At 35.1% G+C, this 26131-nt stretch overlaps 1 protein-coding gene across 6 annotated transcripts in view; it reads left to right on the top strand.

The window, feature by feature from the left end:
- SESTD1 (SEC14 and spectrin domain containing 1) overlaps nucleotides 1-25671 on the top strand; it is a 53943-nt gene extending 28272 nt beyond the window's left edge. For 4 of the 6 annotated variants that reach the window (XM_083841351.1, XM_083841354.1, XM_083841355.1 and 1 more), the window contains 13 exons: nucleotides 1028-1141; nucleotides 3084-3178; nucleotides 4052-4107; nucleotides 6651-6862; nucleotides 10208-10330; nucleotides 13325-13519; nucleotides 14124-14238; nucleotides 15308-15467; nucleotides 19270-19351; nucleotides 19672-19794; nucleotides 21135-21326; nucleotides 22501-22622; nucleotides 24918-25671. In XM_083841351.1, the coding sequence (XP_083697477.1) occupies nucleotides 1028-1141; nucleotides 3084-3178; nucleotides 4052-4107; nucleotides 6651-6862; nucleotides 10208-10330; nucleotides 13325-13519; nucleotides 14124-14238; nucleotides 15308-15467; nucleotides 19270-19351; nucleotides 19672-19794; nucleotides 21135-21326; nucleotides 22501-22622; nucleotides 24918-25047 (1719 nt within the window). In that variant the 3' untranslated portion in view covers nucleotides 25048-25671. The remainder of the gene's footprint in view (nucleotides 1-1027; nucleotides 1142-3083; nucleotides 3179-4051; nucleotides 4108-6650; nucleotides 6863-10207; nucleotides 10331-13324; nucleotides 13520-14123; nucleotides 14239-15307; nucleotides 15468-19269; nucleotides 19352-19671; nucleotides 19795-21134; nucleotides 21327-22500; nucleotides 22623-24917) is intronic. The other 2 variants (XM_083841352.1, XM_083841356.1) reach the window with 1 other exon arrangement.
- Nucleotides 25672-26131: the final 460 nt, after the last annotated feature.

The following is a 26131-nucleotide window of genomic DNA, read 5'->3' as shown; positions in this document are numbered from 1 at the left end:
AACTCCGTTAGCTCAAAGTTTTTGAACTGTAGAGAATAAGTATTTTTTTGGAGCAACATCATAAGTTACAACAAGGCTTACTATTTGAAATTTTGTCATCTTCAAGATCTTGCTAATAAGATGCAAGTGAAATTTGTGTTCTTCGATCAAATCTTACTTGTGGGGGGTGGGTGGGGAGAAAGATTTTTATCTCATGTTGCTAATATTTGTTACATGAAGGTTTTGCTTTGCTAGAAAAGATTTTTTTTTAATGTCTCCATGGAACAAGTTTGTAAAGCATATCCCCTGGTCTTAGCCCTCCCTTAAAGTATTTCAATAAAATACTCAGACATAAGCAGTCTCAGTGCAGTCCATCCGTTTATTGAGGCAGTTTTCTTTTTTTTAGAAGTGGTATTTCAGTGGTATGAACCAGCTACCTTATTTACATTTGTTTCACTTCTGAAATATCCCGAATGAGTAAATTAATTTTCTTTTTTTTATTAACTGAGAGGCATGGAAACAGAATGTAAAAATTACTTAAACTATAAATATGTTCAGCACATTTGCACAGTAAATAGAGGTGCTTAACTTGAGCGGCATAAAGGACTGCAAGAGTGTACTGCAAATACTTTTACTGCAAGAGAATAGTGCAAACACTTCTAAGTACTTTGCAGAGTGATATCCTGCTACTAAGTTCGCTAAAAATAGATCATGTGAAGTATGGCTTAAGAAGCATCAATTACCACAAAGAAAACAGCCAGGAACCATGTTTATTTCTCCTGCTGTACATAGACAAGGTGGTACAGGTGGTTCTGTTAAAGGATTATGCATGAGATGTAGGCTGCGTATCAAAACTACATGCCTGGTTTAGGTCCCAGTTAACTGCAACCAGTCATAATTGATATAAGTGTTTAGCAGTAAGAGGGTCCCTTCTTGTGAATCACAGAGAAGTTCTGGTCAGTACTTCTGGACACTTTGCACAGCTTGTCAAGTACTTAAGTATAAACATTGCCTACACCTGTACCTAAAATTTCTTCTATTGTTGCAGGTTATTCTAGTATCTGCTAACAAACTGACTCGGTATATTGAACCATGCCAACTAACAGAAGATTTTGGAGGAACTCTCACCTATGATCACATGGATTGGTTGAATAAGAGGCTGGTTAGTTTCCTCTTTCTTTCAAATGTCTCATTCTTGATCTATGAATTTTTATTTGTGTAGGAACTGCTAAGTGTGTAGATTTTTTCCTATGCATAGTATTGCAATTCAAATGGATGAATATACATAATTACTAACACTGGATTTTACTCAAGGGGGTGATTAAGCTAATGTAATCAATTTATTGAACTAGCGTGTTCCTTACTGAAGCTCTCTTAGATCATCACTCTAGAAGAGCCTGAATGAATGGTATAGTGGCTGCAAAGGGAAACTTTTTGCCTACTCATAGGAGAAATCCCAAGCAAGGAGGAAATACTTGGACTCTGCAGGTGTTTTAAAGTTTTCTTATGCCTCAGTTCCTGTGGACTGAGAGCCTGTCTTTAAGCTGCCCTACACTGAAATCTCTGTCAGTGCTGTTGGATACAGGGATGCAGTAAACGTCTAGGAGCAAATATGCCCCTAAATCATTAATACACATAAATTGTTACAGCGACTGTAGGTGCACATAGCACTGCAGAACGTTTCTCATCAGTTCTCCACTGGTATTTGTTTTCCAGTTACTTGAATCTTCAATACAACATTTAATCTTGAAAGAAACTGTTCTCCTGTGCAATGTGTTCTTCAAATGTGTATCCCCCTCTAGGGTCTATAGGTGGGATTCTGGACACAGATTCTCCACAGTGCTTTCCAACTCCAACTGCCCAAAGCCTCCAAAAGTACCATGCAGCCAATCTCATAATAGAACTTCCCCTGAAAAAAATCTGAGGGCTATACTTTTTTCCCCATCTGGATCTTAGCAAATTGAGATATAAGTGTTCAGACCTGAGGGCAGAAGGACAATCTACTGTGCAGCTTTTTTCTATTGGACTTTCATGAGGAGCAGTATGTGTGTGTAGGCTAGGGCAAGGCAGCTTGTTTCTGCTTTTCCTGAAACCAAGAGAGTCTGGGCACATGTTAGGGCAGAGGGTGGGGCAGGGATATTTAATATCTTTGTCTTTCATTTTTTTTGTCTGGTATATACAAATCTGGCTTCTGCTTACTACTTCTTACGTTCACAGAGTTGATAAGCACAGTATTTCCACTGTAGCTGGGACTTCTGTTTTATACATTTTAGTTTTGTGGATTTTTGTTTTATAAACCACTCTCTTATAAATTAGGTTTTAAGAGCTGTCCACCTCTTGTCCTTCTTGTTTTTTCCTGAAATTTAACTGGTCCTACATCGGTTAAGGAAACTTCAGCTCTAGACCATGAATTAATAAATTATGAACATGAGAAAGACCTGAAAGTTACTGCCTATATCAGTTCTGGTACCAGATCGTGTCCGGTTCTGTTAAAACTCTGTTCTAGAGGGGTCATGTGAGCAGTACCCAATGTCTGACTAAACAGGCCCTGCTATCTATACATACTCCTACATTTGAAGAAACTGATTAGGAGTATTTTTTAATTTATAACTACTCCTTCTTTTATATCAGTTATTTGTTACGCTATAGCTCTTATTTGTAGCAATGAAAAACTGTCATCTTCACAAAGTTGGTTATTTTAATCCGTTCAAGTGAGCTGTCAGATGTTTTTGTAACATCTTCATTCAGCATTATTGTTACGATTTACTTAAAGATTGAGGCTTAAATGAAATGGTGGAATATATATGACCACAAGGGCTTACAGGTTTTGCAAAAATCCAAAGATTTGTGAGTGTTTTAGAATTCAGCCCTTCTTTGTTATATTCAGTGTTCTGTTTCTTATTTCTCTGAGGAATCTTAGTGCTCCTAAGTGTTCCATGAACAACCCTTTTTATTTTCTGCTATTTTTACTGTGCCATCTGAATGCTGGGCAACAATATGAAGGTTGAAGTATATTATCAGAACTAGCGGATAAATTTGTAGTGATGCCTTCAAATACTGTCACTTCAAATTGTTTTTCTAAATGTAAAACATGTTTTATTTAGGTATTTGAAAAATTCACAAAAGAATCAACATCCTTACTAGATGAGCTTGCTCTAATTAACAATGGAAGTGATAAAGGAACTCAAGAAAAAGAGAGGTGTGTGGTTAGCTTCTTGAAATTAATGTTTTCGATATAAAATTGCATTGGAATTCAAAATGATATTGAAAATGCAATAATGTCTTAAATGTCATACAAAATATGTAAGGAAATTTTCAAAGTTTAAAATACAGACTACAAAATTTGTGATATATGGATGCTCGCTTGGCTATTGATTGCATATAGCTGCACTTCTGGTTTGATAAAAATGAGTACAGAAAGTGAGAATTTTATGACTGGCTGCTTTTACTGATACTTAGAATCAAGATGGGGGAGAGGGATTTACTCCCAGTACTTTGCTTTCTAATAAGTAGTTGTGTACCAGATGTAAACAGGCTCCAAAAGAAACTAAAGGACTCTAAGATTTTTTTAACGAGTGTATTACAATACATCTCTAAACAATGTCAAAGGCAAGCTGATGTTTTCGGTTATTTCCTGTGACTTTGATAAATGATAGCTCTTTGTATAGATTTACAAAGAGCCTGTTCAGTTAAGGTATTAGGCTGGGATGCAGGATATTTGTATTTCAGTTTTATACTTTGTTGGAAGTCTCTTACGACAGACAGTGCACAAGCTGGTGGGGCTATGATCTTGTTCAGTTATCCCTGCTGGCAGGCCACATTTAAGAACAAAGCTGCTGCCACTGTTATGCAGTTCTGTAAGCTATGAATGCAGCTGTCACTTGATCTGTTCTTTACCTATTTTGTTGTATATAATATGTTAGTTCTTTGGGGTGTGAAGGAAGGAGAGGTGTGGAGGAAAGTAACATAGAGTCTCTTAATGCTTTGTGGTAGCTCCGGTGTTGGTTGAAGCCTTGTAGTGCTACTGTATTAGAAATGAATGATTAATAACGTGTTTATTACTTTATTCAAGATCAGTAGATTTGAACTTCCTTCCATCAGTTGATCCTGAGATGGTACTGCAGACAGGTAAGTTGAAAAATGATCATGTTGGTTAATAAAGTTCATTATTCATTTTCATGCCCCGCATGAAAGCACAGAGGGCACGATAACTATCTTAATGAACATCTCAGTGTAATAAACTTACCAGTTAATGTAATCTTTAGGTTAAAAAAGAAATCTTAGCAAATACATGGAAGAACTCCAAATGATACTTGTCTGTTTAAAATAGGTTTTAGTAGTGCTGATACCATTTTCACAGTGTTACCATAAATTAATAGGTTTAATTTGAGAATACATTGCTTCTAGATGAATCTAATATGTTGGCCTTATGTAATGAATTAATCTCAGTAGCTGTCAAATGGCTACAACACAAATAGCATTTTCCTACACAATTCAGATAATTTGCATCAGCCTTGTTCTGAGTTGACTATCTGAAAAAGTGAAACACAGTCTTCTGACTCTTCACTGCTTGGAATCTCCCTTGAACCTTAAACAATTAATTTTCTTTGAACAAAATGTTTTTTTCAGGTGGATTTCTTATTCACCATAAAGCACAGTGGCACTGTTGATTTGGAGTAGAAATTTGCTTAAAGGTTTGTGCCTTTGTAGAGTATTAAGTAATGAACCATGTTAAGATGGTGATCAGAGTCTGAGGAGTGCTCAAAATCCTTACAGCTTCCTACAATGTAATGTGTGAGTCATGTAATATATGCTACAGAGAACTGCTGACTCTGCATGCACTCTTTGCAAAGTTTTAGCTTATTTAGATGCGGAAGAATATTGTTTGAGTTAAAAAGTGACATCACAGTTCCTTTCTGGAGTCTTTAAAGCTTTTAAAATACAAAGTGTCTGTAGACACTGTCAGTAGATTTTAGTCTAATTATATATCCTCTAATGGTAAGATGTTTGGAAAAAACATTTCAATTTGTTGAATAGGTGGCTCCCAAGGAAGTTTGGAAGCATTGTCTATTTTCTTAATTATTGCATAAAAAAATGTTGGAGCTTTTAAAATTTATTAACTTTTATCAAGTCATGGGAGTTCCTCACAGATAACTTCACTTTCTTTTTTTGTCAGCTCCACTATATTGAAAGAGAATAAAAAAAAAAATTCCCTGATTAGTTTTCTGTCTCATAAATGCAAATATGAACAAACCAAATGAAAAGAAGGAAAAATGGTAAAATTTGTTGGGGTGATGTTCTAGGGTTTTAAATAAAAACCTTGTCTTCCGTAATAAGTACTGTTGCTTTCACAGGCTCCAAATCAAAATAAAAACTGTAGTTCTTAGTTTAATAAGAATCTAGTTTTTAAAAAAAAGTTTTTACCTTGAAAATATTAATTATTTACTGCTGAAAAAATACAGTAAAAATCAAAATTATCCTAGTATAACTGACTTGTAAAAACCTTACACTGCTTGCCGTGCAGCTATCTGTGCCTTGTAGTGTTTTATAAGATGGAATAAAGGATGTTTATTTCCATAGCATGGCAAAATGTATTTGAATTCTTAAGGTACATTCATCTCACAATAAGAAATGCAGAGTAATTGCTTGCTGCAATCTCCAAAGCCTTTGGCATTTTGATTCTCGATGATACTGGTTGAATTTAGAGTCTATTTTTCTGCATTTTTCTCGAGGTACTGTAATTACTATTCTGGTGTCTTTTTTTTTCTGGTGTCTTTTTTTTTGTTGTTTGCTTGTTTTGGTGAACTGGCATGTTACCATTTTAAGACCTGAATGGCTGATGTGGGATTGGCAGATTTTTACTTGTACGTCAACACTTCTTTACTGACCAAACACTGTTTTATTTGTTAACTTGTTCATCAAGCTTTTGGGAGTACAAATAGGTTATCTGAGTTGACTAGTAGTATAGTATTTATATGCAGAAAATTTTACCACAACTTAACAATAACTTACATTCTTTGAACAGTTTAATTGGAAGGTTAACTAGCCAACCATGCTATTTTCATATATATGACAGTCTTTATACTGCTGGGATTCTGTAGCATAACATGGTGCTTAAAAGCACAAATTAAAACATGAGGCCACTGAGAAAATATTTTTAATCAAAATACTTTGGATTCAGCTACACGCTTTCATAGAAACTTATGTGCATGTTATAAAATCTTGTTAGCTAACAGAAGTGATATGTTTAATTTGTTAGTGCTTTTAGATTGTTCATTTATTCTAAGAATACAAATTGTATAAGAGAAATACTTTGGATGCTATACGATATTTTGAAGTAAACCAGAACACTTACAGTTGTTTCTGACTCAGCATTGTGCTTTGCAAGTGTTTTCTTATATTAATATTACTGTCAGTGAATGTTAAATTCATGTTATCTGTTATATGTCTTAAATATACCACATTTCTGCCCTATTTTATGACTGATACAGCCCTGCAGACTGCCTTGTGCTCTGCATGTTAATAAAATGACATCATTAAATGTGTACAATGTATGAAAGATTAGCTATGGAAATGTACTGCTGGGTGGTCTAAAAGTACATTTGCTGACTCATCATTTGTGTGCTTGTTTCGTATCCAAATTAACCATACCATTATACATTCCTTTAAAGGCCATGAGTTGCTATCTGAGCTACAACAGCGTCGATTTAATGGTTCAGATGGAGGAGTATCATGGTCTCCAATGGATGATGAACTACTTGCTCAGCCACAGGTCATGAAGCTACTAGACTCCCTGCGAGAGCAATATACCCGCTACCAGGAAGTCTGTAGGCAACGTAGCAAGAGAACTCAACTAGAGGAGATTCAGCAGAAGGTAATGCAGGTAAGGATGAAGTTGTTCTTGAATAAGGTGGGGAAGAAGGCTTGAGCTCAAATTCCAGACTGTGTTCTCTGCAAAACTAAGAATCAGATGAGGAGCTTCTTGCTATTCTTCATGATTCCTTTCACTCCTGAAACTGCAGCATGCTAGTTTGACTGGATGCTTTATGTTTTGGCTACTAGGAGGGACTTTTTAAAGATTCCTCTGGTACGTGGGGGTGGTAAGAATGCAGAGCTCAGCTCAACCTGCTTTCACCCCCACGTTGAAGAACCTTCACATTGTCCCTTTGTCTGTGACAACGTACTCTTACGTTGTTAGAGGGTAGAAACCTGACATATTAGCAAAAGAAAGAACATTGACAAATGAGACACAGTTGACTGTAGTTTTGCTTGAGAGTTGGAAAACTTCCCTGACACATCTGTTACTGTTACTGAAAGTTCCTGTTACTGAAGGTAAGCCATCATTTATTCCTTTATTTGTCTAATGTTTGATGGTTTAACTAAGTTGAAGTGATTTTTAACACTGTATTTTGAGGTTACTCTGACCAGAATGAACAGAAATCTTCCTAATCAATTGTGTGTTAAAGGTCATAATGAGTTGATCTGGTCCTTCGGAAACAGGCTTGTAATTGGCACTTTCAATATTTTATCAGCATAGTCTCAGTAGAGATAAATTAATTCAATTTCTTTGATTATTTCTCAAGTGTTTGTTACTTGAAATTAGATTTATGTTTTTAAGCTTCTGTGAAGCTTGACCATGCAGAAAATGGAATGGATATTGCTCTTAACCTTTACACACTGACATTTCTAAAGCACGGCAGGTGCAAATCAAAACTTCAAAAACTTCAGTGTTCCAGGTATGGGAAGATAAAAACTAATCAATCTTGTTTTTATTTCTAGGAGTAAAAATATTAATCTACTGAGAGGAATCTTTTTCACTTGTGTAGTCATTCAGATCATAGTGAAAAATAAAGTTATCTTCTGATATTTTGAGTTGGAAATAAAAAAAAAAATATGCAAAGGGTTCACCCTTTGTACTGTATAGAACGCATTAGCATGGCAGTGTATATAATGGGGTGATGAGAATTTTATTCCCTGTGGTAAAGTTATAGTGGCTGAACAAGATGTGCTGATTGAAAAAAGAAATTTATAACTAGCTTGGCCAACTGCCATTGTTAATGCATTTAAATAACTTGTTTACTGCGGCATCAGCCTCATTTTGCAATATTTTTATTAGAAATAGTCTTTTCTTTTTTCTGTCTACACTACGGATGCTGCATAGTAAGTGAACAGTCTCGGTACACAGCAAGAATGTGCTTTAATATTTTACTGAATTAATCTGTTTTATAAAGTGCATTTTAAAGCTCTCTAAATGTTATACAAACTAAAAATTACTAAATCTATAAACTGATGTAGTTTCTTTTTGGCTTGTGGGGAAAAAATTGATCTAATAGAGAAAAGTAAAGAAGGTAATGATGGACTGTTGGAGGTAAACTGAAGTGGAATTTATTTTGTCAAAACAAACAACTTACGGTATAACATGCTTGCAGTATTTTCAGTTGGAATGAGTGTGTACAGAGAAAAGTTACTTGCTGTGTTGCTAATTTTTTCTGTTTTGATTTCCTGTTATTTTCATTACAATTGCATCTCTAGTCATTAACAATTAAAAGTATATATTTTACAAAAATAACATTGCTGCCGTACTCCAGCTCCTTCGGTGACTCTTCTCAGATCAAATATTTGTCACACAAGGATGTTCACATGCTCTGCTAAGCAGTAGTTTGAAATGAAGTGGTGGCCTTGGTCAGAGTGGAGACTGCTAAGCAGTGGTCTTGCACATGTTGCTGGTGTGAACCCAAACCATGGTTTCCATATGTGAGCTGCCCTTACCATACTGAAGTTACAGTAAGTCATCTACGCGCCTCCAGTTCAGGTTCCTACCATATTTAACAAGGCACAGCAGAGATGGTGAGCACACCACAAGGTTAATCTTGAAACAGAAGAAAAAAATCAAGAGCAGTAGAGTCTTTATATGACAACTGAGGGTTACTAGAAGTGATAAAAGTAGGGAAACCCCAGGATGCTTTTGGAACAAATATTGTGTGTTCTGAAATGATGCTGCTTATAAGAAGGAGGCTGGGGGGGAAACCACAGACATAATGAATAAGCATGGAGTGAATTGAATTACCTTCGGTAAGGATGATGGCTCTTCTTGCTTACTGTTACCAAGCGGCCTAGCAGCACTAGAAAAATTGTCCAGTTGTCTCCTGGGTGTTTCATTTATCTTTATAGTTACGGTGTTGCACTGTTACTGTATTTTTCCTGAAAAACTTTGGATCTGTTCTGTTGTCTTTGTTTAAACAAAAGATGCAGTAAAAAATCATAGAATCATGGAATCATTAAAGTTGGAAAAGACCTCCAAGGTCATCTGGTCCAACCATCCTCCTTCCACCAACATTACCCACTAAACATGTCCCTAAGTGCCACATCCAACCTTTGCTTAAACACCCCCAGGGGTGGTGACCCCACCACCTCCCTGGGCAACCCATTCCAAAGCCTAACCAAAGAAGAAGCTGGCTTTCAATGCTCTTGCATTAAAGTTCAAAATATGGGGGTATTCACAGATTTCCTTACTTCAGGACTCGGTAGTAAGAGACTTTCTTGGTTTCATTATGGCTGTATACTTCCTAGAAATTTAAAGCTTTGTTTTCCCTTAAGGTATAATGTGGTAATTCAGATGTGTATAAATTTGAGATGCTCTGCTTTAATTTAAATAATATTAGCAAAAATGAGAATAGTTTTAATAATAATAAAATCTCATGTCATAATCCAAAACTCTATCACCAGGACCCTGCAGAGTTCTGCCAGGGCAGATCCAATAAAATGATGCCATTAAAACTCTGTAAGAGGCTTATGTAGTTTGAATGGAGCAAGTTGAACGAAATAAACATCTAAAATACTAAAAGTATAAATTTTGATTTTGGAATAAATACGTATGATGTACTTGTGTGTTAAGATATTCAACAAAATTGGGAGAAAACTCTCAGGTGTGAGGTTGAATACAGCTCTGCATTGCAATTCAGTTTAAAAAAAATATCTTGTTTAAGTGTCGTTATCAAGAAAATCGTGTTTTAACTTGTTATTGACAGATATGAAGTGACACCAATCTTTGCGAGCTGACAGGCTAAGGTTAATGAAAAGTAACTTCTACATAATACTTTTGAAGATATGAATGGATTTAACAAGATATATATAAATATATTTCTGCTTATGTTAGAATTATTTTTATACCAGTTTTCATGTAATTGATCTGCTGTTTTGTTCTTTGTCATCTTTATCTTAATTACAGGTAGTCAATTGGCTTGAAGGACCTGGATCAGAACAGCTAAGGACCCAGTGGGGAATAGGCGACTCAATTAGAGCTTCACAAGCATTGCAACAGAAGCATGAAGAGATTGAGAGTCAGCACAGTGTGAGACTTCCACTGTCTTTTCAAGTAGCAAAACAATTCTAAGTGCTTGCAGTTGCATGCAATGTTTTTTGGTTAGAGTACCTAGAAATTTTGGATAGTGAATGATCTTATGGTTTACTACTTAAGCAATTTAGGAACTTATGTTCACTGTATGTAGATGTTATTTATTTTGTTTTCCAGTGTAGAAAAATTATTTCTATTTATGATTTTTTTTTTTGTTTTATTATGGTAGAGCATTTTTTTAAGGTTTCCTGTAGAACAGGTGGAGTGAATTTTTTTCATCCCTGCCTCTAGTTGGGCAGGCAAGGGCTGAGAAATCCTGTATTTCTTGGGTGAATAAGTTAATAATCTGTTAATAACTTCTGTTAATAAGTTAATAACTGTGCCTTAGACTACTTTGCTTCTGTTGGCTACATCTTTACTATGCTTTTGTTGCTCAGATGAAGAAGCGTGCATTGTAGGTATTTGTCTGTTTTGGTCAAGTGATCTCATCTCCTTTGTGTTTTCATTGCTTTAAGCTCTTTGAGCAATGTTCTATGTTGAAAAACAGTATCTTCTGAAGTTTAAACCATCTTACGCTTAGAATCCTAATTTAAAAAAAAAAATTCAACTGCATTCTTTATTGACAAAAATAATTGTGAAAACCTTTTAATCGTACTAGCACTTCAGACTAACAAGAGAAAACGAGTTAGAATAGACTTTGTTCTCACTGTCTGTAGCATAGAGAACTATGCTTTAGCTGTGGCTAAATACAGTCTTTGAAGTCAGTGAAATCCCAATGAAGTTTACAATATGACCTATAGCTTGCTCATCGCTGTAAGGCACAGAAAATGCCAAACATTTCCTGGTTCTCTGGTTCAGGCAGGATTTTGTAGAAACGGAAAAGTTACTTTCCATTTTTATACCAACAGTAATTATTAGGATTCCTGTTTATAAATTAAAACAGTTTTTTGAAAACAGCAATGGAATGTGGTTGGCCTTTTTCTGTGATTTCTAAACATCTCATAATAGCTGGGTATTTTCTCTCCTAAAAATTGATTTGACAGCTTGTTTTCTTTTTCATTCATCTTTTCTTTTTCATTTATTGCTGATTATGTTGCTTGTATTTTAAAGACAATTCCAAAGATGCAAACAAAATTTCTTATCTTGTTAGATTTGTTATCAAAGTAGCCTTTTCTGCTTCAGTTTACTTTGAAAGTGGAAAAAAAAATAGGGTATTTGTTTTGTTTGGAGGTATCCTCATTTCCTGCCTGTTTTATTGATGGGCAGTATACTTGAGCTGTTATTTTTGAGTATTTTTTACATGGTTGAGGTCTCATGAGCATCTTCTATATGTCCCCAGTGGAAAATATCAGAAATACACATTTTATTGGTAATTATATTATAAATATTATATAATTTAATTATAAATAAATATTATATAATTATTAATTAGACATTATATTATAAACCATGTTGTATGGTTTACCAGTCTCTTAGTTGCACTGATAGCTTGCTGAAAATCAATTACTGCAATCATTTTTCTTTCTTTAATGATGAAAATTAATTGTCGACCTAGATTTTTTGTTTGACTTGCCATATTATATTTGATTTGTCATGCTTGGTAAGCTTGATTTGTATGTTCAATATCTAAAGGTAATAACGAGTTATGATGTGTAAACTGAGTTTAATGAGCTTGTGTATCTATGTATCTATAGCACAAGTGGGATGATGGAAGATTTTTCAGTATTATGTCATCCTAGCTGGCTCTTCTGGGGTAGATGAAAGATTTATTCTGCTCTTAAAATTTTGGTTGATTGCCAATTCAACTTTTTTGTGACTTTTTTTTGTGACCTCATTGCATCTTCTTATATTCTTTCTTCCTGTGAGCAGATGGTAGAGAGAGCTTTGGGTAAAAAGATAAAAAAAAAAACAAAAAAAAAAAAAAACAAAAAAAAAAAAAACAAGAACATGAATATTTTTATTCTATAGTTTACATGCTTTGTAAATAAATGAAGCAAAAGCTGAAGACATAACTTTAAAAAAAAAAAAAAGACAAACATCCTCACTGGAGATTGACAAGAATACTAATTCATTCAGATATTTTAGGCCAATAGATGGTGCTGTTCAATGTTGTTAGAAATGCATAGGGCATTTGAATGTCATTTTACTGCAGGCTAAAATAAAAGCTGTCGGGCAAACGTTTTATTTTTTAGGCATCTAAATAATGCAAGATGTGAATGTGATCTTGACATATCAAGTAATTTTTAAATCTCCTGGAATTGGTAAATATTTGAAGTACTTTCTTTTGCAAATATACCACCATGACAACGTTAATTAACTCCTGTGTATGCATTCAGTAATCAAAGCACTTGAAAATGAAGTCTACACATTTTGAATTCAGTAGTATAAAGTTTTCCTTAAATAAGAAAGAAGGGTCATTTGGAAGTTTCTATATACGGAAAGCCCGTTATATTTAGAAGATGATGATTACTTTCACTTTGTGAACAGTAGTACCTTTTCTCTAAAGGTTTAGGAAAACTACTGCTGGTTTCAATTGTCACTGAAAGTAACATCTAGATAGTCTTTTGAACACCCTTTGGAATGGCTTACCACTTGTCAAAAATTGCTTTATTCAACAGAGCACTATAGACATGTAAGAATTAGAAGTTTGTTTTAAAATGGTGGAATTCTTCTGTTGGTTCAGTAAAGTAGTTCGAGTGGGAGTTTGTGCTGGGAGCTAGTAACTATGCTGCTTATGGTTTGTAATTTTCCCATCTTTGTACACCATTTTTTATAGTGCAGTACATGTATTATTTAAAATGTTCTAAGCACTTTTTGAGTTGATTTAAAACTACAAAAGTTCTCCTCTCCTGTGAGATTTCATAATTATAGTGTAAGCTGTAATAAAATCATTTTAAAATCTGATTATTTATTAATCTGCAGTTAGATGCATGCCATATTAAGAGAAAAATGTTTGGTATTATTTTAATAGTATTTTTTTTTTGTCTGTAGGAGTGGTTTGCTGTTTATGTTGAGCTTAATCAGCAGATTGCAGCTCTTCTAAATGCAGGGGACGAGGAGGACCTTGTGGAATTAAAAGCATTACAGCAACAGCTGAGTGATGTGTGTTACCGGCAGGCCAGTCAGCTGGAATTCAGGCAGAATCTATTACAAGCAGCACTTGAATTTCACAGTGTTGCCCAAGATGTAAGTTGTTCTTCCTAACTTTTCACAGGCTCACCTGTCAATGTGTTATTACTGTAGTAGTGTAAGCTTTCAGTACATTAAGAGGGAAGACATAGAATGTCACTTGGAAAATGGCCTAAGTCTTCGTTTACTGATTGAAACACTGGGAAGATGAATTTCCCATTTTTGGGAGAAAAGTTCATTGCGATATATCTTAAATTTCAATAGCATTTGAAACGGAATGGCTAGTAATTAAAAAAATATATATAGTCTTGCTCTTGCTTTTTTATTAAAATCATGTGCATTACCTGTACCACGATGATATATTCTCATTTTAAAGAGTATTGGATATACTCTTCATAGTTTCTTTTTAAAATTGATATTTATTCCTTTTCTATAGTTGTTTAAACAATCTTGGCTTTTTTTCCCCCATCTAGGGATGTATGCTTTTGGAATTTTATAAGCAGGTGGGACATTTGTCTCTCATCTTGAATTGATTTCCTAAAGATGTGAAAAGACACTTCTGAAATGACAGATTCCCAAACGTTTAGGAAGTAGATTGCAGACCCAAGCATCTCAAGCCCCAGACTTCTTTTTAAACAGCGGTATTTGTTTTTTGTTTTAGTTGTCTCAGCAATTGGATGGCTTACTAGGAATGTTGTGTGTAGACGTAGCACCAGCAGATGGAGCATCAATTCAACAAACTTTAAAACTACTGGAAGAGAAATTGAAGAGCGTTGGTAAGCATAATATTCCTGCATTTCAGACGGATACATTCTGATGAATGCATTACAGGAAAAAAGTGTCCTTGCCCCCCAGATCCCTTCTAAAAAGGACAGCAGTCAAAGGAGTATCTGTCTCTTCAGATTTCTAGCTGAGTAAAATTCCACCTAACTACCTTTGACTTGCTGCTGCTATCTAGTCTGGGAAGTGTTCTGGAGTTGTCTTTTAAATGTTTTACTTGTAATTTATATATTGGTTATACACCATTACTATGCATTTCATCTGTTAACAGACTTTTTTTCCCACTAATCGTTCTTAATACCTTGAGAATATAGTGCTTAAATTGTCCCCTTTTTGTTCCAAGAACTGACTTTAATGACTTAAGATTGTCTTCCTCTCGGTTTTAGAATGATTGTTTCTAACAAGTATTTTGCAGTGTTTTGGAATGTGTATGTTAATAAATGCAACACTTAAGCTTGTTACACTGTCAAGCTTATGTGGAAGAAGAATTGTAAAGCAAAATTGCATATGGTAGAAATAATTATGCTTAGACTTTAACAGTGTCTTATGCATAAAACAGATATTCCTTTAGGAGAATGAATAGTAGACCTGCCAAATAATAAATGTGACGGCAGATTGTAACAGTGTATTTCAGTATTGAAAAATGTATCAACCATATCAGATGCATTAGAAAATACTAACTTCTGCCGTGGTGGAATGTTTAGGTTACAACTGCCTAGCAGTGATGAACATTACGGGTATTGTGCAACTGTGTGGATGAAAGATGTTAATTAGCTTTTTGTATGCTGAAAATTTAACACTCACTGTCAGCTTTTATTCCTTTTCTTTTTATCTGCTAGATCATAAAATAGTGAAGACTTAGCTCTTTTTTCATCTGGAAGAATACTTGTACAAACTTAAAAGTTGGAAAGAGTAGAGAAATAGATGTAGTAATGTCCTTTTCACTTTCCAGCCACTCATCTCAGAGTTTCTATTTCATTTCTTCTCTTGACTTGGGGGAAAAAAATAACAAATGTGAAAGTTAAATTTTTGCTTTTACTTTTTCTTTTTTCTTTTTTTCTTTAGATTTAGGCCTGCAAGGCTTGCGTGAGAAAGGTCAAAGTCTTCTTGATCAGATATCTAATCAGGCATCCTGGGCCTATGGAAAAGATGTGACTATTGAAAACAAAGAAAATGTGGACCACATCCAAGGAGTGATGGAAGATATGCAGCTTAGAAAACAAAGGTAATAACAGTTAGAGTCACTAAGATTTTCATGTACTGATAAATCATCTTAAAATATCTCTTTTTAAAAAATCATCTCTTATAAAAAAATCTCTTTTTAAAAAGTCATCCTAAAAAATCTCTTTTTAGAGAGACCATTTTGCTTTATTTTCAGTTAAGAGATATATTGCAATTTATACTCTTCATAATATATTTTTTAAAAAGACAAGTTTCCATGTCTGGTCTACTGGAGCATATTCCTAAATCCAGGCACCTTTGCATTTCAGTATTTGTTGGGAGAATTTGAATGCTTTTCTATACTCATAAATGTTCAAGAATTACACATTCCTTTTATATGCAGTTATGGAACAGATGCAGGAGAGCTTCTAAACGTTATCCGTTTGAGATAATAACACCAATATACCAATACTACAGTAGTGATCGTGGCTCTAAAAGTATGCAGTGGTAATGTTCCAGATTTTCTCCTTTCTTTCCCCAACCTCTACCCTTTTAGCTCTGTCCCCCCTGACCAGCAAAAGGGAAGCACAGTGTTCAGCTTTCAAAACATGTTTGGTGTTTTATGTAAATTTTGGAAAAAGATAGGGTGGGGGATGAAATTTCAGTAGAGGAAAATGCTGTGGAGAATTGTGAGAAGGATGGATTTTGACACCGCTCACTTCATCCAAACTTTCAATTGATTTTTTTTTTTTTACGATATAATAGTACTGTGGATTGGCTATATTACTGCGTTCTGTTCTATCCCCAGTCTGAGAGAATCAGATGATGATGCTCATCATTACTATTGTAACACCTGAGACAATAAAGTACTCTCCATAGAAAGTGCCTGAACTTTGCGGATAATGGTTGAACAAAGAGGGGCAGCTAGGGAGCAATGAGGTTTAATGCGTGTGAAGTTGATCATTTTAGGAATTACTTCTAAACACAAATTGTTTTCTTAGGGAACTCAGTGTAAGGAACTACATATTTTGATAGCACTTAAAGAACATCCTGTTTTAAGTATGTCCTCTGAATCCTGTTTACTTGCACAGCACTGTTGTTTAGAGGGCCAACTGCACAAAGTTTTAGAGGACCTGGCGTCACTGCAGTAAAACAGCAGTTGGAATTCAGAAGTAAGAAAAGTAAAGTACATAGGAAAGGGAAAAACTTGATATATGTAGTGATGGACTCTGAACTAGCTGCTACCTCAGGAGATGAAAGTTGGAGAATTTTTTCAAAAAAGTGTTTCGTCATACTATGAGAAGCAAGTAGAATGCTAATTATTATTGGCAAAGGAGTTGAAAACTAAAAACATCTTGGTGCCACTGTATAGGTGTGTGGTGCATTTGTGTTTTAAGCATTCTATAATTCTTGTCCGTCTTCTCAGAAGGGATATAGAAATCTAGGAAGTCAGAGGACAAAAAAAAAAGCAATAAAATGCTTAGACAAAGGTATGAAATGGCTTTCAGATAATGAATGATTAAACCGAGGATCTTCAGCCTGGAAGGGAGACAAAAAGTAAGATAAAGGTCTGCAAGAAAGAGTGAGCCAAGGAAAAGATAGGGATAGTTTTTTTTTTTTTCATTGCCTCTTTCAGTACAAAAGCTGAAGGCATCAAATGGAACTGGCTTAAACACTGAAAACTAAAGCTGGTAATTAAGTATGTAAATAAGCTGTGGAACTCTTTGCCACAAGTTTAAGCTTAACTAGTTTCAGGAAGAGTTTGGACAAATGGTGGGAGGATAAACATATCAAAGGTCTTTAAATATAGATGCAGCTTGTGCCTCGAAGTCAATGGACTGGGAATTGCTGGAAGCAAGCACACTTGCGTTACTGTAAAATATTGCTGTATACTTAATCTGTTTGGATGCTCTTTCCTAAGCATCTGCTATGCCTATATGATTAAATAGGTCTTTAAATGCTGCCTCAACTCTCTAAAGTCAGTTACATTACATGCCTGTAATGTCCTACATGTTGTAGGACATTGTTTTAGCTCACGTCTTCTCTGTTTCAGTCTTTATACTTCAGATTCAGCAAGGATCTTATAATCTCATGAATGTGTTTAACTTGACAAGGTTTCAAAACTAGCAGAAACTCTCATTCTGGCACATTCTGAATCTGACTTAATTGTCAGTATCCATAATCTTAACCCAGTTGCCCTAGGTTAACCATAGCTTCTTGTACTTGTTGTAGTGATTGTTGGAACTTTACTTGCTTTTGTGTTCAGTTTGTGAACTAGATTTTTTTATGTAATATTGCAATATATCAAGTGAAACTAAATGAAATTCAAATCAAGACTGAATAGAATCTGTACATTTTATTAGTTTTATCATTGTAGTATCCTTCAGATGGTGAAAAATGGGAATTTGAATTTTAGAATGGGAAATTAAATTTTTATTAGGTTCATGTAACTAATCTGGATAGCTTATTCCAGCTAACAAGATAAGCTTAACCAGCCATGTAATACTTTTTATCATAACACCAGAGGTTTCTTGGTTAAGTACATACAAGAGAGCAGGGTTTAACGGTAGTCTTTTCTCATCAAAAAGATGTTTGTAGAGAGAAATAGAAAATAAGTGGCTGGGAAATTAATGTAATTTATTTCTGCCTTCTGACACTTATTTGCAAAAGAATCAGTGCGACTTTACTTAGATGGAAAACAAAATTGTCTTAAGTTATAATTGGATAAAAACTTTTTTAATTACTTTAATTAATTTAATTACCAAATTGTCATTGTCCACTGAAAAATACAGAAGGGCACCATAACGTTCAGTAGTATTTTCTGACATTTCATTTTCCTCAAATTCAGTGGAATGTTTCTTATTTACATATACATACAAGTAGTGTAATGTGTATTTCTAGGGACATTTTTCTGCCTTATTTACGCTTTCAGAACACACAAACTCTTTCCCTGTGTTATTAGAGCAAAAAATTTAGTTTTTATAAGCATTACAGCACTGCAAGGCACTTAACAAAACACAGGATTATAATGAACTGTTCTTTGGAAGTGCTTATGTTTGCAACTAGTTTGAAAAAGAGAGATGTGCATGCGGTCTTTAGCATTTGCTTATAGTGCTAACTGTTGTTGACATTAGTGATTTGATTTGCTGTGTGAGGCAGGAGTCTGAATCTTGCTGTCTACTTAGGCTCTGAAATTGAAGTAGAAGGGTCATTCTGCTAAATGTTTTAACATTTAGCTCTCACAGTTGAAGGAAAATGGCTTTCAATACTTGTTAATTCTGGCTACACAAAACTGCGAAATGTTCTTAATTCAGAGCAAGAGAATTGGAATTAGTTTTTATATGAATTAGAATCATAAGGGTTCAATTGCTGCAATCTTTAGCTTAAAAAAAATTATACTGTGATTTTAAACAGTTTTACATTTTATTCACCAATAAAGCTTTGTCACCAGCTGACAGAACAAATCACAGTTATGGCAGGTTCAAGACAGCTTTTGCCTAAATACTTCAGCAGGAAAAAGTCTGTCTTAGCCATGAAAGCCTCTGGCCTGCAAATCTCACCAGTGCAACAGGGTAAGGAATCTGGAAGGTCATGTATCTACTGCTGGCATTACTTTCTGTAGCATAACCATGTCTGGACTCGTTAAGATGATGATGTCTGTGGGTTGTAGTGCTCAGTTCTTTTTATTGCTTACTTGTTTCTTATTATTATGGCAGACAGTATTTATTTTGATCATTCTAAGCAGCACAAAAATGCTTTGGTCACCTTTCCATGAACACTTGCATTTTAATGTTGCTCCTTGAAAACATTATTGTCAAACTCAGAGTGTATTTTGTCTGCTATGTATATGTGTGCTACTGTTAAAGGTGTGAGGATATGGTAGATGTGCGACGACTGAAGATGCTTCAGATGGTACAGTTATTTAAATGTGAAGAAGATGCCGCTCAGGTATGGAAATGGCTACAGAATTTCATTATTCTGGTCTTTGTAATCCTCTGGCTAAATTTAGGGGGGGTTGATAGTTGTACAGCATTATTTTTTGTCACTTTCAGATGCCTTATCTAATGAATTTGTACAGTGAAAATAAAGGATATGGCAAAGACTGAAAATAGTGGTTTGGGGGATTTCATGCATGATCTACTAGTTTAACTGATACCTTAACTTTTTCCAAATCAAAAGTATACAGTAGTGCTGTAGTTAATTCACCCTGATGGATGAATGTCATTTTAATTTCCTGGCTTTTATTCTTCTTATTTTTTTCTTTTAAGGCAGTAGAATGGTTAAGTGAACTGTTGGATGCTCTGCTGAAGACACATATCCGACTGGGAGATGATTCACAAGAAACAAAAGTTTTGCTGGAGAAACATCGAAAATTTGTTGATGTTGCACAGGTAAAATGGACTACTTGTAGAAGTAGTATGGGTTTTGTACAGTTTCAGAAAATGTCTTAAATAGGATTGCCATCTATACGTACAGTAATAGAACAGCTGTTCCTTGTCTTCATGTTTTGTTTTCATGCTTGAATGAATAAATCATGATTCCTGAAATTAGTGATGAGTCTAATGAGATTTTGAAGTGAAGATTTTGGTGATCCATCACCAACAGTGATGCTGCAGTTCTACTACCGTAGTTTACTCGGCTATGCACATGCAGTGCAAACCACAGAACTTGAATTTCACATTGACCTTTTAAAGGCGTGTATTTCAAACAGTCTTTATAATGATTTTTGAAGGACTCCAAACAAAATAATGAAATGTTGGTGAGCAACATAATTTCAGTCTATTTTGTGCTGTACTTCATGAAACGGAGACTGTTGATTTTCCAGGTAGTTTATTATTGGCATACGATAGTCCTGCTCAAGGAATATCCCTTTGGTAAGTTTAGATAAGCTGTCCTGGCAATGTCCCCTCCCCACCTCTTGCCTGCCCCTAGCTTACTGGCTTTGGGGGGCTTTGGAGGGAGTCTTGGTGCTGTGCCAGCACTGCTCATCAATAGACAAAACACTGGTGTGATACCAGTGCTGTTGTAGCTCCAAGTGCAGAGCACAGCACTCTATGGGCTGCTGCAGGGAAAGCAAACTCCATCCCAAGCAAGACCCGGTACACAGGTACATGTGAATTTCACCGAAGAGTAGAATATGTAAAAGCTACACCTTCTTTAGGTGCTATTTCAGATATATACTGTTTTGGGGAATGTCTAAATCACTGTTGCTAATTAACAGATGCAATATTTTGTAGTTACACCAGTTACACTGGAACTGATTCTCTCTTTTGATGAATGGAGACCATGTAATAATGAGGAGGAATTAGAACTGACCATGACAAGGGAATAGCTTGTTGTCATAATTGTGTGCCATAAAGCACCTGGATGCTGTGTGACCAGAAACATGGTGACGGTGGTGTCAGTGAGACGGTCATCTTGGCAGTAGATACCAAGCATACAATGCAAGATACAAGCGGCTATTCTCTGTTTTCCAGAAGGTCTGCCACTTTGCCAGTATGAACACTAGAAATTGGTATTTTTCATTATTTTTTGGGGAGCGTATTCTTATAGAACAAAGAACTGTTTGTGGTCATCAGCAGCATTTTCTAGTAGACCAGATTTGTTCAACGTACTCGGTGGATCTAAGCTGAGGAGGTTTCACAAACGTGTCTGCTGTCATTTTAAGATAACTTGCTCTTAAGTTAAATGCAGAGTTCTTATGTGTATCTTCCTGTCCTCCAACTTTTAGAGTACTTATGATTATGGAAGACAGTTACTGCAGGCAACTGTTGTGCTGTGCCAGTCCCTACGATGCACTTCAAGGTCCTCAGGGGACACACTTCCAAGATTGAACAGAGTGTGGAAACAGTTTACATTAACTTCTGAAGAAAGAGTACAGAGGCTGGAAACAGCTGTTGCATTTCATTCAAGTGCTGAAAAGGTGAGTTGTGTTTTTGAGAAGAAAAATCTATTAGAATTTAAGGAAACAATGTAAGAAAAATGAAGTTCTTAGCATTTAAAACAACTTTTTTTTACCTCCCTAAATATAAAAATAAAAGATTTAGAATCTTTTATTAGTTAATTTCAGTACTTAAGGAAAAAAAAAAGCCAACCTAGGACATGGTAAAAGAAAAAAATTCAGTCTGTCATTGAAGGAAGGCATGGGCTGCAAAGCAGGTTTGTATGCTCCTTGCTTGTATTCATTTCTTGTTTGTATAAATGGAAGATACTTTGGATCCATCGGCATTGGGAGTTGCTGGTAATTCATGAAAGCAGAAATATGTCATCTGTGCTGCCACAGATGGCTGGAAAAGGTTTTACCTGATACCAAATTAGAATTCAGTGGTTCATAAACTTAAAGTTGATTATCTTAGCCCATATTATGGATGTTCTTTCATTATTTCAGTAGTTAATTGCTGTATTTTCAGGCAATTGTAAGCAAGTAAGTGGATGGCTGAAAAAAATCATCTGTTCATAAGCGTGATTCTTCTAGCACTGTTGTGGCATTATTAATGAGACTGATGAAATTATATTGCTAATACCTATGGTTCATACAAAAAAAATAAGAAGTGTCAGAGGGAAAAGTGGAAGAAAATATGGAATTCAGTACAAATATTGGGTTCCAATCCAGTCTAGAAACTTAGGTTCATATTTTATAAACCGGTCTGAGTTTTCTGCCAGATACAGATATTTGTTTTGAAGCAGCTTGTAACAGGCCCTTCATAATTGATGTTTTTTCCATTTTATGTGACTGTCTTGCAAGCTGCTTGATGTGGACTACCATACTCATGCATTTTGAATTTGTTGTTGGAATGTTGTCTAGCAAAACTTACTTTTTTTAGTTCTCTGTTCCCACTGAACAGTACTGTAAAACATACCAGTACAGAATATTGGTAGCCCCAACCTATCTTCTTACTCAGTGGTAGCTTAACTGATGTTTTTTGTTCTGGAATTTTATGAATATTTTCATTGAGCTCATTTAAATGTGGCAGTGAAGATGCTGAAGGAACATTCACTCTGCCCTGTAATGGCACTTTGGCACTTAAATAAATAAATTACATTCTATGCCTTGTCTACCTTATTATATTTTTGGGGGTTTTGTTTTTTTATTATAGATACTGCAAGAATGTCCAGAGCAGCCTGAAGCTTTTAATGAAATGGAGCAATTTGATGAAATTGAAGCAGTTGGGAAATCGTTGTTGGACAGATTAACAGTGCCTGTAGTTTATCCTGATGGGTAAGGAAAATGTTATTGTAATGGCTTTTGAATATGTTTTTGGTAAATTTTCATAATGCTTTCAATATGCAGAAGAATCCTGAATGCTTATTGCTGAAATTAAAAAGATAATGCACTAATTCTCATTAATTTTTCCCGTCTTTTCAGAGAAAGCAGGCAGATCTGATTTCAGACTTTCCAAAGACAACATGCCCACTATTCTCACACAGTAATTATTAGATATATGCAGTTATTACACCGGCAAAGTATGTAGAAGCAACAGAAGCGACCAGTCCCAGTGTCTCTCCCTGAAAAAAAAATCACATTTGAATTGTGATATTTGATTTATTCAGCCTTTTAGCCATCTAAAGTCTTAAGCCAATACATTGAAGATATATTTACATTTGATTTATTCAGCTAATAAAACATTACTTCCTTCATGATCTACTCATACTAATTTAAAATTGGTGGCCGTATCAGGCTACAAAACAAAACTGAATTTGGAATTTCAACCACAATGACAACTATTCTGTTCAGCAAAGTAAAGTTGTCTGTTGCCATGTTGAGCTTGTGGTTAACTTCTTCCACCTTAGTATTATCTAGTCCTGGAACTAGTCTCTGGGTATGTAAGAGCACACCGTAATGAATGGGATTTGAAATCTGTGTTTTGATTACTTTGAAATGATATCAAGCAACTTCATTATGGGCTACTTGAAGTTGATCTGAAAAATAGTTAAAAGAAGATGGTCATGAAAATTAGTTTTGTCATATTGCCAAAATATCATGTTCCCTGTGTGTTGTAGTTTTCTTTGGCAAGGAGTATTTGAAGACAGACCAGCAGCTGAACTAGTAGTGATTTTAATGCCTTTCCAGTAGCGTATTTGAAAATAGTGGAGTATTTAACAGCTGCAAGAAAAGAGAAGCGGAGAAATGTTACGTTTGAAACATTTTGGTTTAACTTTCATATAGCAGTTGTAGATGTATAATGACCTGGTAAATACAGTAACTTATTCTTAAAACTGGTGTAATTTGCAGATAGACTACTCAAGCGTAAACGCTAATGTTACTGTTTTGTTAAATTTGCATGGCACCTGTTAGAACCTGGGAAAGCTCTCCATGAAAGAAGGCACTTAGTGCACTTTGTGATTTGAGTCCTAACAGAGTGCTCTTATAATTCTAGATGTATATAATTATGTATTAGGTTGACTGAATCCTGAATGTTACTTACGTCCCCTCTGGCATTTCAGATGGGTTCTGCTTGTCCCCATTTTCAAAGATGGGTGGCATCTTAGCTGTCCCAGATCCCAAGATACCCTGCTGATGTGCCCACAGCATTCTATTTTTAAAGCTAAACATAAACAAAAAATTGCAAAGGGTTCAGCCATTAGTACAAATAATTTTTAAAATGTAGGGATAAAGAAAATGTCATAAAATGCCTGCAGGCGTACTTCTTTAGTCTTCATTTTGGACTTAGGTCAGTGTCTTCTTGAAAGTCCGGGTCACTGTTCCCTGTCCTATTCATGGCTTTTAATCTGCATCAAACAAAATGTCTGCCCTTATTTGCGATCACATTTGCAGCTGTGCAATCTATTGTATTTCTGGAGATCCCAAGTCAAACTAGTCAACTTCCATATGGAATAACTTTTCTGTCAGTTTGTCCATACCTCACTCAATCCCAAGTCCTTTGTCCAGCCACCATTTCCTCTGTGCTTCATAATTAGATTTGATACCTGCTCTTCTGAAAGATTTCTTCTGTTCAAATCCTGGCTTTGCTGACAGCTCAGCTAGTGGTTTCCCTAACATTTCAGCTCTCTTTTGTTATATTTAAATAGGAGAAATCTGATTTAACAGCCATGTGTTCTTTTCAATTTGAGAGAGAGATTATATAATATGACTGTCAGCATGTGGCTGATTTCATATATAGAGTCCTTCAATAAAGCAGCAATTGTATAACCTCAGTTAGAATTCATGTATAGACAGATTTCCTTGATTGTCATAGTATTAAAAACTGCAAGACTGGGTTGGAGAATGGAGATGAAAATAGTGTTGGGAAGTCTCTAGTAGAGCTTACAGAATGGTGCCCTGCTGTTTAGAGAATATTTTGGATGTAAGAGGGTCATTTGCTATTTTATAGTAATTTCATCAGGATTGCCAGACAAGTCTCATCACTGCATCTACAAAGCTTTTTAAAGGTAGTTTTTAAATTTCAAGAGAAAAAGTGCCTATTTTCCTTATGTTTCTTGTTTTATAGATTGTCATTCACATGTATATTTGCACAGTCTAACTTGTCGCTGATTTCTTTTTTGTCTTTTTTAGTTCTGAGCAGTACTTCGGGAGCCCAAGTGATATGGCGTCTGCAGCAGAACACATTAGAGAGAAGATGAAGCTAGTTAGCCTGAAAAAGCAGCAGCTGAGACAACCAGAAGTCACTACCCCAGAGAGCTAATACTGACCCTTGTCTATCAATTCATAATAGGACTTCAGTTTGTAATCCAGCATGTTGTTTGCATATTACAGAATTTGGCATAATATATTAAAATGCATTTCACAGCTGTTATGTCTCATCTTTTTTTCAAAGTAAATGTTCTCAGCATCTTAACATTGTACATCTATCAAGCCATAATTATTTAACATGCTATGAAACCATAGATTCCAAGTATCTTATGAAAAGGAACTGTAAACTTTGCACTGAAATTTGCTGTAAAGCTTTATCTGACCTGTCAGCTGCTTCTTAGTTAAACAGCTGATGCAAGCTTTGAATGGTGCTAATGAAAGTGTTAGGAGTTCCATATTACAAAATTGTAGTTCTTTGCTTCCCCCTATGCCCAGGTGATGTGGTAATTTTAGACTGTAGGTAAAGTACCTGCAGTGTAGACAGTGGTGACCCTATAATTTTAAGATTTTAATTTGAAATACTTTAAAATAAAAGAGATCATATATTGTGCCAGTATGCAACCTACCCATCAAATCTTTGGTATATCAGATTCATTAAACATATGTTTTCCTATTTGTATTGATAATGTATTAAAAGCTGTTTGTGCTTAATAAAAATCATCTTTTTAAAATCTAATATAAATCTGTTCTGGCCTGTGTTCCCAAATGTTATTGTTATATTTTGTGATAAATGGTAGTAAACACCCTCACTTCCCCAATATATTTACGCCTCATTTTTGTTATGAACTTTGTTATGAACTCTTTAACACTGTACCTGTAAGAGGAACTGCTCTAAACAATTATTATACAGGAGTGAGAGGCTGTGCCTTTTTTTTTTCTGATAGCAGAACTCACACAAAGCTAAGATACTATGTGCCTAAGTCAGTGTTTTATTAACAATAATTGTCTTCCCAGGTAAGACTGATATACATCTCTTGTGCTTTATTTTTAGGTCTTGTTTCTTTTTGAATTGGGAATCTTGAATAATGTGAATGCCCTTGGTGTGTAGTACCTTTGAGGTTAAAGATGTTTGTCTAATATGAAATTGTTAACATGATGTTTGTAAACATTGTAAAACCATGAGATTAGTCATAAAG

Source organism: Anser anser (assembly GCF_964211835.1).
Source record: "Anser anser genome assembly, chromosome: 6".
Lineage (NCBI taxonomy): Eukaryota > Metazoa > Chordata > Aves > Anseriformes > Anatidae > Anser > Anser anser.
This window is presented reverse-complemented; position numbering and strand designations above follow the sequence as displayed.